Below are 13,580 nucleotides of genomic sequence, written 5' to 3' on the forward strand. Positions count from 1 at the left end.
TATAAACCTGACCCATCTGTGTTTGAGGCTTGTAGATAAACAAACAATTAACATTCTTAACGGTGACGGAAACTAAAGTCTTAGTTCAAATCTTCTGTTGAGCCATTCTGCTGCTTTCTATTTTTCCGTTTGGCTTTGTGTTGTTTCTGCTGTGTCTTTGCAAGCTTCCCGTTGCTCTGAACACAAGCAGATACATCACAGTTCACCTGTGTGCTACCTGCATCTTCAACTAGTCTCTTCCTCTTCTTCTTCTTCTTAACAAGGTTGTCCTCTTCTCTGTCAGACTTCTTGATCTTTTCCGAGTGAGGAAGTTCGGCTGTCGATGACGAGGGTAAAAGATCGTTGAAAGACACCGCTGCCTCCTTCAGCCTCATTTCCATCTCACTGTCGCTGTCACTGAACCAAAGAGAATGCACATTGTTGCATTAAGTTCCTTTTGTCATCACACTGCTGGAGCACTATTCTCTACAACCATGTTGACCACCTTTTCCAAGACTAGTTGTTCTCTCAAAAGACCTTACTCACTTTTCTCAGCACCATGTTCTCATCAACTACTCCTTTCGCTTTTCTTCATGAATACAACCCTTTTAATCGGTTCAGGAAAACAAAACTCAATTTCTCCTGTGAATGTTACCTACTTCCCAGTACACTAACGCAGTGGTTCTCAAACTTTTTTTGTCATCCCCCACTTTGGACAAGGGGGAGTTTTCAAGCCCCACCTGCCCCCATCGCCCCAACAGAGCGCTAATGCCAAGCTTTAACATTTTCAAATTTATTGAACATCAAGTTGTATACATTCAAACTCAATAACATAAAATAACATCAAGTTCAATGATAAATAAAATAACTGTGCAGCTGTGGTACAACTTGCATCAAGTTCAATAATAAACCAAAAGCTTCCATCAAGTTCAATAATAAATAAAACAAAAGTGTTATAACTTGCATTAAGTTCAATAATAAATTTAAAAAAGTGTTATAACTTGCATCACGTTCAATAATAAATCAAAAAAAGTGTTATAACTTGCATCAAGTTCAATAATAAATCAAATAAAAGTGTTATAACTTGCATCAAGTTCAATAATAAATCAAAACAAGTGTTATAACTTGCATCAAGTTCAATAATAAATCAAAAAAAGTGTTATAACTTGCATCAAGTTCAATAATAAATCAAAATAAGTGTTAGAACTTGCATCACGTTCAATAATAAATCATAAAAAGTGTTATAACTTGCATCAAGTTCAATAATAAATCAAAACAAGTGTTATAACTTGCATCAAGTTCAATAATAAATCAAATAACTTGCATCAAGTTCAATAATAAATCAAAAAAAGTGTTATAACTTGCATCAAGTTCAATAATAAATAAAACAAAAGTGTAATAACTTGCATCAAGTTCAATAATCAAAAAAAGTGTTATAACTTGCATCAAGTTCAATAATAAATCAAATTTAACTTGCATCAAGTTCAATAATAAATACAATAAAAGTGCCACTTTGCAATCTTTGCAAAAAAAAAAAAGGAGGAGCTATGCATTTGGCAAGACAGGGCAAGTGACAGCACTTTTCCCCGGGAGAGCCACCTTGCTTCACTGTGAAACAGCACGGCTGTATGATCAGCTCCCATTTCCTCACACAGTGCAGAGAACAGTCGCACTTTCAGTGGCCGTGTTTTGATCAAATTTACCGCGCTCACAACATCTGTTAAAACCTAATTGAGTTCGGGGCTGAGCTGCCTTGACGCGAGTGCTTCCCGGTGAATGACACAGTGTGTGCCCGTCACATTTTTGTTTCTCTGCAGGTGCTGGCTCTGGCTCGACGACCTTTGAGGTGCGAGTCACAAATGTATATATTTGTGTAATTGTGGTCCACACATTAGCCTGCTACCCATCCGCGCGAAAGTTTGTTCCGCTTAGCCCCGCCCCCATTAGTTACTGTTGCTATGTCTGTCAAACTTTCGCTCGTACCGAGAAATATAAAGCCTACAGTAAAAATAAGTACCGGTAATTTCCATTTATTTATATAGCGGATTCCACAGACGGAATCACAAAGTGATTTACAGTGTGTATAGAAAATGAAAGCATAGTAAAAAAAAATAATCTAAGAATATAATAATAAAAAAAAAAAATTAAAGTGAAATTTCCTCCCGTTCCTCGCGCCCCACCTGTCATGTCTCTATTCCCCACCAGTGGGGCGCACCCCACACTTTGAGAAACGCTGCACTAACGGTACTGGGAAGGTGAAAGACTCACAAATCTGAGAGGAAAGATGAATTAACTAAGGGCCCTAATTTCTTATTCAATTGTTTACACTCTTGAAGTTACGCACTATTTGTCTTAGTCTCACATCCAGCCTGTTTAATTCTAGCAAAAGTGCTTCAGTCTGGAACAAAGGCGGACCCATTATAATTGAGGCGGACTTTGCCGTGACGTCCTTTTTTTCTTGGGTTGTTTGAAAACATGTGGAGCATAGGGTTAGACTAACATTTGTGAATGTCATTAAAACACATGAAAAAGAAAAAACTTATCAATCTCCTGGGGTTTGCCACACGCGGCCCAAGCATGCATTAAATTGATCGTTCTGGAGCCTAAATCGTTGAACTTGCACTTCCCAATCTTTTGCAAGTAATTCAGCTCTGCTGTGGAATTGCGTTAAGTTTTCTCTGCTGCTATGCTGAGCCGTAACAACACACCGCTGCGCACGAACAGCACACTAGCTGATGGTGCGCGATAAATTCCCACCGGCGCAGCACAGGTAGCTTACTTTGGTTCCGTTTAGTTATAGCGTCCTGAAATATTGAAACATTTAAAAGCAAGACTGAAGTAACATTAATAGATTTTTAAGACTTTTCTAAATCATATTTAAGACTTGTTTTGAGAATTTTGGAGAATTCCACACATTTTAAGGCCTTAAATTTAAAGTTGTTGGATTTAAAGACTTTAGGACGCCGCGAATACCCTGATTCTCGAGCACATTCAGCAAACTGGCTTCTTGGTATTGAGTCTCACCTTGTTTGAAAGTTTTAAAACTAAAATATGAACGCACTGGTGCGGTGGCATTTGGTTTTGCGATCATTTTGTTCTCCATGTTCGCCATACTTGCCAACCTTGAGACCTCCGATTTCGGGAGGTGGGGGGGGGGGGGGGGGGGGGGGGCGTGGTTAAGATATATATATATAAGAAATACTTGACTTTCAGTGAATTCTAGCTACATATATATATATATATGTCTTAATAAGGTTATCCAAAAAATAGTGCTCGATACCGTAGTAGAGCGCAATATATGTATGTGTGGGGAAAAAAAATCTCCTGATGATTGAGGGAACCCCCCCTCATGAAACAGGCCTGTAGAGATGAAATAGTCTTGTGATTTTTTTTCCCACACATACATACATACATACATATATATATATATATATATATATATATATAATTAAAAGAAATACTTGAATTTCAGTGTTCATTTATTTACACATTTACACACACATAACACTCATCTACTCATTGTTGAGTTAAGGGTTGAATTGTCCATCCTTGTTCTATTCTCTGTCCCTATTTCAGAACACACACATTATACAAATATACATTATAAAATCAATAAGAAAACGGGAGCTCTAATTTGGGAGTCTGAATTAGGATCAGAAGTTCCTATATAAACATTGCGCACTCACGTCGCCTTTTTGCATTGATTACTGCAGCTGTGCACTGGATTCATTCACAAATACAAACTACAACTCACAAACACTTTAGAGTTAGGCTCCACCATCAGAATGTGTACTTAAATTTATAAAGATCACATGGATATTATTCAGTGAGTTGATTCACCAAAACTAACCTGTTATACAGGAGGAAAAAGCACACAGGACGTTTCAATTGTTCACAGACTGGTCGCGCTCATCAGAATGACAAGACACTTCCGTCTGCAGGTGATAGCATTCAACTGGGAAGAAACGCCCTACTGCCCCCTACTGACCAATGTGAATACTGATAAATGTGTAATGACAGCTCCAAAAACGATTTCAAACCACAAAATAAAATAAATAAATCAACACAAAAATGTGACACTTTATGGGTGGGTCACATATGCATGTACAGTAGATGGCAGTATTGTCCTGTTTAAAAGTGTCACAACATTGCTGTTTACGGCAGACTAACTGCTTTACGGGGGACGAAAACTTGACTGCTGTTGTTGTGTGTTGTTACCGCGCTGGGAGGACATTAATGAAACTGCCTAACAATAAACACACATAAGAAACCAAGAACTCGCCCTCGACCATTAGCTGTTTATATGGTGAGAAAGCGGACGTGAGAACAGGCTGTCAACACGCATGGAGCTGGAGGGGGCGTGGCCTCCAGCTCCGCCTGAATTTCGGGAGATTTTCGGGACAAAATTTGTCCCGGGAGGTTTTCGGGAGAGGCGCTGAATTTCGGGAGTCTCCCGGAAAATCAGGGAGGGTTGGCAAGTATGATGTTCGCTACTGTGTTCGTCAAGGGCTAACTTGTGTGATGCTAGCCACCCGGCCTCTCCGCACAAAGACACTTAATGAATGACAAGAGGATTCACAACCTTCTTTTCAATCCGCTATGGTACAAACACACGCAACTGCTGAAACTGATGAAAAGTGTGAATGCTTTTGAAGCCCGTAAACACGCAATGTACATGGCGGTTATCAAGGCTGAAAAAGTTGATTTCATTTTCATTCATCGTTCGGTTAACTGACTTATCAAATATCAGCCCAGGCCCACTGTACTTGTTCTTTCCCCCTGGTCAACAAAAGGTGTGAGTGTTAAGTGTGTGTCTCTTAACACAAAAATAAAATACAAACCTTGAGCTGGGAATAGGCCGACGACGTACAGGAGGAGGTGGATCTTCTGCCGGCTGTCCTGGGACTGATGTTGAGAACAGACGAAACCCTAAAAAGAGGAGCAACACAGTTGACCGAAGATAAATAATTCATAAAAAAGCAGCAAGCACTGAGACAACTTTTACCTTCTTCATTATCGTCACATTTTGCAGTCATACAGCCTGATATCTCAGTGTGGCTCTCTGAAAAGTGACTGAGTCAAATACATACTGTGGATTAAACTTCAGAATACACAGACTGATGGAAAAAGTATACAGTTGACACTTGCGTATTCACAGTTCAACATTTGCAGTTTACACTTTTAACTTTTTTTTAAATGTAAATAATTGGTATTTTTTAGGGGTGTAATGATTTATCCACTACATCGATCAATCAATTTGATTGATTGATTGATTGAGAAGTTTATTGACATCTTAAAGAATCGAGTCCATGTAATGCTTTAAAAAGGCAAATGGATGTCACAAAAAAGCCAAAAGGCTTGTTTCCATTGTGGCCCATTAAATATTCATCACATTTTATACATTCAATAATAAAAGATATATAACCTGTAACATGTATATAAAAAAATTACGTTAAAATTTTTATAAATTATGTACGTATACCAGGTATACAGGTCAGGTGATTCGAAAAACAATATATACAAAAAATGGGGGGGGTATATACACTGCTCTATGGAGATGGAGATTTCAAGTTCCAACAGGACTTGGCGCCTGCACACAGCGCAAAATCTACCCGTGCCTGGTTTACGGACCATGGTATTTCTGTTCTAAATTGGCCCGCCAACTCCCCTGACCTTAGCCCCATAGAAAATCTGTGGGGTATTGTGAAAAGGAAGATGCAGAATGCCAGACCCAAAAACGCAGAAGAGTTGAAGGCCACTATCAGAGCAACCTGGGCTCTCATAACACCTGAGCAGTGCCAGAAACTCATCGACTCCATGCCACGCCGCATTAACGCAGTAATTGAGGCAAAAGGAGCTCCAACCAAGTATTGAGTATTGTACATGCTCATATTTTTCATTTTCATACTTTTCAGTTGGCCAACATTTCTAAAAATCCCTTTTTTGTATTAGCCTTAAGTAATATTCTAATTTTGTGACACACGGAATTTTGGATTTTCATTTGTTGCCACTTCAAATCATCAAAATTAAATGAAATAAACATTTGAATGCATCAGTCTGTGTGCAATGAATAAATATAATGTACAAGTTACACCTTTTGAATGCAATTACTGAAATAAATCAAGTTTTTCAAAATATTCTAATTTACTGGCTTTTACCTGTATACCTATATATATATATATATATATATATATATATATATATATATATATGAAATTGTTATCAAGACTCTCTCAGATAAATATGCATCGCTTTTGCTTGGGTAAGGTTGCATTTCATGATTTAACTTTGCGTGAACTGGCATGTTTGTTGCTGTTGCACGCGCCCTTTACAAGTAGTGTGTTTTTCCCCGTCTTTAAAAAAATATAAGGATAGATGTCAACATTGAGTATGTGCTGAAAGATTAATTTATTATTGCTGCCTTTGGTAAAAACTTAACGCTGCTAGGTTTTGATCACATTTGCTTTCTTTTAGACTCGCCGAGTTGAGAAACTCTGAAGAAACGTTTATCCTATTCGTGATTTGAACGATTCGTACAGCCGAAAACAACGCAAGAATGCAGATTAATTTTTCCCACTCACTGAGGCATCTCCTCCTAACTATACAAGTGCACATATTGCCCGTTCCCTTAAAAGGGGTGGAGGGTTGCACTAATATCCAATTAAAATCTTAACCTTACCCCTAACCTAAGTGATAAATATAAATCATTTGAGGTGCTTACTATGAGGTCTGTCACACTGCTACCCCTCTATCTGTCACTAATGTATCCCCCTATTCGGACTTTATCAGTGAATTTTCAGAGTTTGTCACTGATCTAGTGACACACTCAGATAATATAATTATAATGGGGGATTTTAATATCCATATGAATACCCCATCAGACCCTCTGTGATGGCGCTCCAGACTACAATTGATAGCTGTGGTCTTACACAAATAATAAATGAACCCACTCATCGCAACAGTAATAAGATAGACCTAGTCCTTGTCCGAGGGTCAGTATGCCCTCCATACGCCTCCCTGGGGAGCGGTTTAGGGCACATACGACTGGCAGGATGCCACGAGGAAAACCCAGGACAGGTCGGGGGACTATGTCTCCCAGCTGGCCTGGGAACATCTCAAGATCCCTTGGGAGGAGCTGGACAAAATGACTGGGGAGAAGGGAGTCTGGGCGTATCTGCTTAGGCTGATGCCCTTGAGACCCGAACACCAAAAAGCAGAGGAAAAAGGATGGCTACTACTACTACTGTTAATTCAACCTAAATATATGCTAGTTGCACTTTATTTTTTATATTACAATTGTATTATTTCTGTTGAAAAACAACTGAAAAAATAGCAGGTAAATCTACAGTTAAAATGTTGATTACTGTACTTTTATTGAAATGTTCTTGAATACTAAAAATAAGAGCAGCAAAGGTTTCTTCTTGGTAATTCAACCTAAAGTGTTGGTTGCAGTTTATTCAAAGAATATGTGAATGCATTGGCCATTATTGTTGTTTACCAGCTTGTTTGCATCCACAGTTCATTCTTACCTAATTCCCTTACAATGAGTCATAAGAATAAAGGAAACTTTACATGCAGTATCCAGTATTTATTTCACGGTCAAACTGGTAGGATTTTTGGCTAAAAAGTTACTGAAATCATTTCAACTCACTGAATCGTTTCGCATCGTATCGTTCTCAATAAACAAATGTCGTTTTAGCTTACCTGTCAAGAAGTTGTCCTAGCTTTTTGGCAACATGAGTTTGAAACCCTTGGGTGACCTGGAGCTCGTTACCATGATGTTCATGGGCAGCAATGACAACCCTGTTTCACAGCAATACAATAGTCATCATAATCACATACTGTGCACACCTCAAGGTTTTCACATGAAATTTCAGGATGAAGCTAAAATGCACTATAACACTTCCACGTGAGGTTTTTGGACCATCTATAAACTTTAATTGTCCAATGTTTTACTACTTTTTACACAACTTGCTGTTCTCTAAAAGGAAACTGAACAGTCAAAATCACAATAGGTGACTTTTCACAGAGAGGGATACAGCATGCCTATTTGTGACTAGCATTCTCTCAATATGTTTTGCAACCTGCTAATGGTCCCCTTAGCTCAGTGGCCACTTCCCTCTGAGGTACAGTTGATGGTTGGTTGTCATCTTGGGCTCAGAATGTCCAAACGCCAACAGCAAAATGAAAAAGACTGTTTAAATACCAATTTTAATACGGACATTTACTGGTCTGTTTGGTTTAGTTGTAAACAGTTTTTTTATGCTCCTATTGTACAAATATATTTTAAGGGGGCCCAGTCTTGAGTGGGAAAAAAACCTCCACAGCAAAGCACATATGCATATTACAACGTACATCTCAAGATATCTAGCAATAGAGGGGAGGGAGTGGGGGGGTCATGGTGGCAGGCCGCAGCTCTCAGGCGCAACCTGCAGTTGGATGGTTTGCAAATTACCTCACAAGTAGAACTCAGGCTGTTCAGATAGAAGGTTCCTCCTCGGACGTACTGCAAGTGAAAAAGGGTGTCCCTCAAGGTTCTGTGTTGGGCCCCTTATTATTCACTATTTACATAAATAATCTTGGACAGAATATTCCGAACTCAACTTTCCATTTCTATGCTGATGATACTGTCATATACTGCACAGCACCCACTCTTGCTGAGGCTTTTAAATATCTACAACATGCATTTGACAGAGTACAAGAACAACTTTGCTATCTTCAACTGGTTTTAAATGCAGAGAAAACAAAGTGTATGCTCTTTACCACATCAAAAACTGTAAGATCAGCACTGTGTGAGAACATTTTAACAAGAAATGGGCAACAAATTATGTTAGTATCTGCTTTTAAATATTTAGGATTTTTAATTGATGACCACTTGAGTTTTAAAGAGCACATTCAGTATGTTGTAAAAAAATAACTGAAACTTTTACTGGGATTTTATTATAGAAACAAGTCTTGCTTTTCTTTTACTGTGAAACAGAAATTGGTGGAAACAACCTTTTTACCTGTTATTGACTATGGAGATGTGTTGTACATGAATGCTACTGCTGGTTGTCTCCACAAGCTGGATAGTGTGTACCACGGGGCACTGAGATTCATCACCAACTTACTCACCATTGTGTGTTATACTCAATGGTTAACTGGACATCTTTATGTGCTCGACGCCTCAATCATTGGTATGTTTTCATCTACAAAACCATTCTGGGTATCACTCCATCTTATCTGTCTTGTCTTTTAACAAAGAAACAAGGAAGTCACAATCTTCGTTCAATGAATGTTCTGCAATTTGTCGTCCCCGAAGTAAGAACTGAACTGGGCAAGAAAGCATTTAGGTTTTCAGCAGCGAAGGCTTGGAATAACCTACAATCGAACATTAAACTTCAAACCCTAGTTACGTTGAATGAGTTTAAAGCTTCTGTGAAAGGATTGCAGTCTACCTTGTCTGTATGCACATGTGTCATGTCAGCAAGTTTTAATGTTGCAAATGTGATGTTTTATGTATTTGTTTACTGTTTTTAATGTAACCTTGCTGCTGCCCTCTTGGCCAGGTCTCCCTTGGAAAAGAGATCTTTGATCTCAATGGGATTTTACCTGGTTAAATAAAGGCTAATAATAATAATAATCCTTCCATCACCCCTATGGGATTTGGGATAATACCAGCACTTTATCTTACTAGGCCAAAGAAGGTGTATTTTCTACCTTCAGCACAATTACTATATGCAACAATGTAACACTTTTCCATCTGCCTTATGCACTTGAACTACTATGGTCACTTTGTTCCTGATCTGCCCTGATCTTAGGTCATCAACCTGCCGCGGACTGCAGACGGAGCCTAGCTTTTGGCTACGATTTGGCACATTTACATTTCATATGTTTATTAATGTGCATTGTCCCGTGTAACGAAGAGGTAACAAATATAGCAAATGGCTACTGGAGAGGAGGCTACGCCGGATAGTCGAACCTCGGATTCAGGAGGCGCAGTGTGGTTTTCGTCCTGGTCGTGGAACTGTGGACCAGCTCTATACTCTCGGCAGGGTCCTTGAGGGTGAATGGGAGTTTGCCCAACCAGTCTACATGTGCTTTGTGGACTTGGAGAAGGCATTCGACCGTGTACCCCGGGAAGTCCTGTGGGGAGTGCTCAGAGAGTATGGGGTAACGGACTGTCTTATTGTGGCAGTTCGCTCCCTGTATGATCAGTGTCAGAGCTTGGTCCGCATTGCCGGCAGTAAGTCGGACACGTTTCCAGTGAGGGTTGGACTCCGCCAAGGCTGCCCTTTGTCACCCATTCTGTTCATAACCTTTATGGACAGAATTTCTAGGTGCAGTCAAGGCGTTGAGGGGATCTGGTTTGGTGGCTGCAGGATTAGGTCTCTGCTTTTTGCAGATGATGTGGTCCTGATGGCTTCATCCGGCCAAGATCTTCAGCTCTCACTGGATCGGTTCGCAGCCGAGTGTGAAGCGACTGGGATGGGAATCAGCACCTCCAAGTCCGAGTCCATGGTTCTCTCCCGGAAAAGGGTGGAGTGCCATCTCCAGGTTGGGGAGGAGATCTTGCCCCAAGTGGAGGAGTTCAAGTACATGGGAGTCTTGTTCACGAGTGAGGGAAGAGTGGATGGTGAGATCGACAGGCGGATCGGTGCGGCGTCTTCAGTAATGCGGACGCTGTATCGATCCGTTGTGGTGAAGAAGGAGCTGAGCCGGAAGGCAAAGCTCTCGATTTACCGGTCGATCTACGTTCCCATCCTCACCTATGGTCATGAGCTTTGGGTTATGACCGAAAGGACAAGATCACGGGTACAAGCGGCCCAAATGAGTTTCCTCCGCCGAGTGGCGGGGCTCTCCCTTAGAGATAGGGTGAGAAGCTCTGTCATTCGGGGGGAGCTCAAAGTAAAGCCGCTGCTCCTCCACATCGAGAGGAGCCAGATGAGGTGGTTCGGGCATCTGGTCAGGATGCCACCCGAACGCCTCCCTAGGAAGGTGTTTCGGGCACGTCCGACCGGTAGGAGGCCACGGGGAAGACCCAGGACACGCTGGGAAGACTATGTCTCCCGGCTGGCCTGGGAACGCCTCGGGATCCCCCGGGAGGAGCTGGACGAAGTGGCTGGGGAGAGGGAAGTCTGGGCTTCCCTGCTTAGGCTGCTGCCCCCGCGACCCGACCTCGGATAAGCGAAAGAAGATGGATGGATGGATGGACTTCCTATCAGGAGTTGTATAATACATCCAAACTGATTGGTGTGTCTGCTGGGACTGGCCAAAGTTAAGTATGAGGAAATGCGGTCGGTTATAAATGATTTAATGTCTCTGTGCGGCCGGTAGCAAACGTGTCACGGACCGGTGCCGGTCCCCGGACCGGAGGTTGAGCACCACTGCTCTAGTAGGTTTAATAGTATTACGTTTACTTTTAAAGACACACAAGGTGGTACTGCTGTATGCTGTTCAGAGTTCCATACAAAACTTACCGTTTGGATTGTTTCGCACGGCCATTGTCTAAAAAGACAGAGAAATGGAGATATTTAGTAGCCCGTAAACCAAAAATAAAATGAGAGGTGATCATTTTGACACAGTTACCAAAAACAACTTTAGCAATAACACATTTATTGAACGTTTAGAGTGACGTAAAGATTGAACATATCTGTTCGGACATACCTGTCCGAATATTTTGCGTATCCCAAGTTGCTTCCTGGCATCTTTTCAGTTGTTCGTCTTCGTCACTGCTGGAGTCTCTCACCGCACTGGTCGACATGTTTACTGCTTGGCCCGCCATCTTGCAGGAAACTGCTTCCTGTTTGCAGCTGAGGATTGTGGGTAATGTAGTCCGAGTGGGTAGCCACAACAGTACACGGTTGTGAATGCATTTAGCTATATTGTGTAGGGACTATGATGGATGGTGTATTCATAAACAATAACAAATAATAGCCTAAGCAAGACAAAACAATTCAAATGAATTTTAGTATGTAAAGCAGAGGTGTCAAACGTACGGCCGATGAGTTTGCTAAGTATAAAAATTAACCTGACATTTTTGAATGAAAGAAACTGCTGTTCTAAATGTGTCCACTAGATGTCGCAATAGCAATTATTTGTATCTTTGTAGATGATGCTACATTTGTACAAAATAAATAGGGATGTCCGATAATGGCTTTTTGCCGATATCAGATATCGTCCAACTCTTAATTACCGATATCAACCGATACCGATATATACAGTCGTGCAATCATACTTGCCAACCTTGAGACCTCCGATTTCGGGAGGTGGGGGGTGGGGGCGTGGTCGGGGGTGGGGCGGGGCGTGGTGAAGAGGGGAGGAGTATATTGACAGCTAGAATTCACCAAGTCAAGTATTTCATACATATATATATATATATATATATATATATATATATATATATACATATATGTATGTGTGGGAAAAAAAATCACAAGACTATTTCATCTCTACAGGCCTGTTTCATGAGGGGGGGTTCCCTCAATCATCAGGAGATTATTGCGCTCTACTACGGTATCGAGCACTATTTTTTGGATAACCTTATTAAGACATATATATATACATATATATATATATATATATATATATATATATATATATGTATATATATACATATATATATATATACATATATATATCGCCACCTGCGATGAGGTGGCGACTTGTCCAGGGTGTACCCCGCCTTCCGCCCGATTGTAGCTGAGATAGGCTCCAGCGCCCCCCGCGACCCCAAAGGGAATAAGCGGTAGAAAATGGATGGATGGATATATATACAGGTAAAAGCCAGTAAATTAGAATATTTTGAAAAACTTGATTTATTTCAGTAATTGCATTCAAAAGGTGTAACTTGTACATTATATTTATTCATTGCACACAGACTGATGCATTCAAATGTTTATTTCATTTAATTTTGATGATTTGAAGTGGCAACAAATGAAAATCCAAAATTCCGTGTGTCACAAAATTAGAATATTACTTAAGGCTAATACAAAAAAAGGGATTTTTAGAAATGTTGGCCAACTGAAAAGTATGAAAATGAAAAATATGAGCATGTACAATACTCAATACTTGGTTGGAGCTCCTTTTGCCTCAATTACTGCGTTAATGCGGCGTGGCATGGAGTCCATGAGTTTCTGGCACTGCTCAGGTGTTATGAGAGCCCAGGTTGCTCTGATAGTGGCCTTCAACTCTTCTGCGTTTTGGGGTCTGGCATTCTGCATCTTCCTTTTCACAATACCCCACAGATTTTCTATGGGGCTAAGGTCAGGGGAGTTGGCGGGCCAATTTAGAACAGAAATACCATGGTCCGTAAACCAGGCACGGGTAGATTTTGCGCTGTGTGCAGGCGCCAAGTCCTGTTTGAACTTGAAATCTCCATCTCCATAGAGCAGGTCAGCAGCAGGAAGCATGAAGTGCTCTAAAACTTGCTGGTAGACGGCTGCGTTGACCCTGGATCTCAGGAAACAGAGTGGACCGACACCAGCAGATGACATGGCACCCCAAACCATCACCCAACCATGCAAATTTTGCATTTCCTTTGGAAATCGAGGTCCCAGAGTCTGGAGGAAGACAGGAGAGGCACAGGATCCACGTTGCCTGAAGTCTAGAGTAAAGTTTCC

At 40.8% G+C, this 13,580-nt stretch overlaps 1 protein-coding gene across 1 annotated transcript; it reads right to left on the bottom strand.

Moving 5' to 3' along the window:
* Positions 1 to 28: 28 nt before the first annotated feature.
* lg12h12orf43 (linkage group 12 C12orf43 homolog) lies at positions 29 to 11,735 on the bottom strand. The gene is made up of 6 exons (XM_061985882.2): positions 11,626 to 11,735; positions 11,439 to 11,466; positions 7,684 to 7,782; positions 4,985 to 5,052; positions 4,821 to 4,908; positions 29 to 396 (listed from the first exon to the last, which is right to left on the bottom strand). The coding sequence occupies exons 1-6, from the start codon at positions 11,720 to 11,722 to the stop codon at positions 81 to 83; spliced, it is 696 nt and encodes a 231-aa protein (XP_061841866.2). The 5' UTR covers positions 11,723 to 11,735; the 3' UTR covers positions 29 to 80.
* Positions 11,736 to 13,580: the final 1,845 nt, after the last annotated feature.

Source organism: Nerophis lumbriciformis, linkage group LG12 (assembly GCF_033978685.3).
Source record: "Nerophis lumbriciformis linkage group LG12, RoL_Nlum_v2.1, whole genome shotgun sequence".
NCBI classification, from domain to species: domain Eukaryota; kingdom Metazoa; phylum Chordata; class Actinopteri; order Syngnathiformes; family Syngnathidae; genus Nerophis; species Nerophis lumbriciformis.

Excerpts from the sequence above, each read along its gene's own strand:
- lg12h12orf43 (XM_061985882.2), bottom strand. The coding sequence starts at position 11,722 with ATGTCGACCAGTGCGGTGAGAGACTCCAGCAGTGACGAAGACGAACAA. Across the intron at positions 5,053-7,683 it reads CTAGGACAACTTCTTGACAG|TCACTTTTCAGAGAGCCACA; the intron begins GTAAGCTAAAAC and ends TATTTGACTCAG. Across the intron at positions 397-4,820 it reads CGGCCTATTCCCAGCTCAAG|TGACAGCGACAGTGAGATGG; the intron begins GTTTGTATTTTA and ends TCTTTGGTTCAG.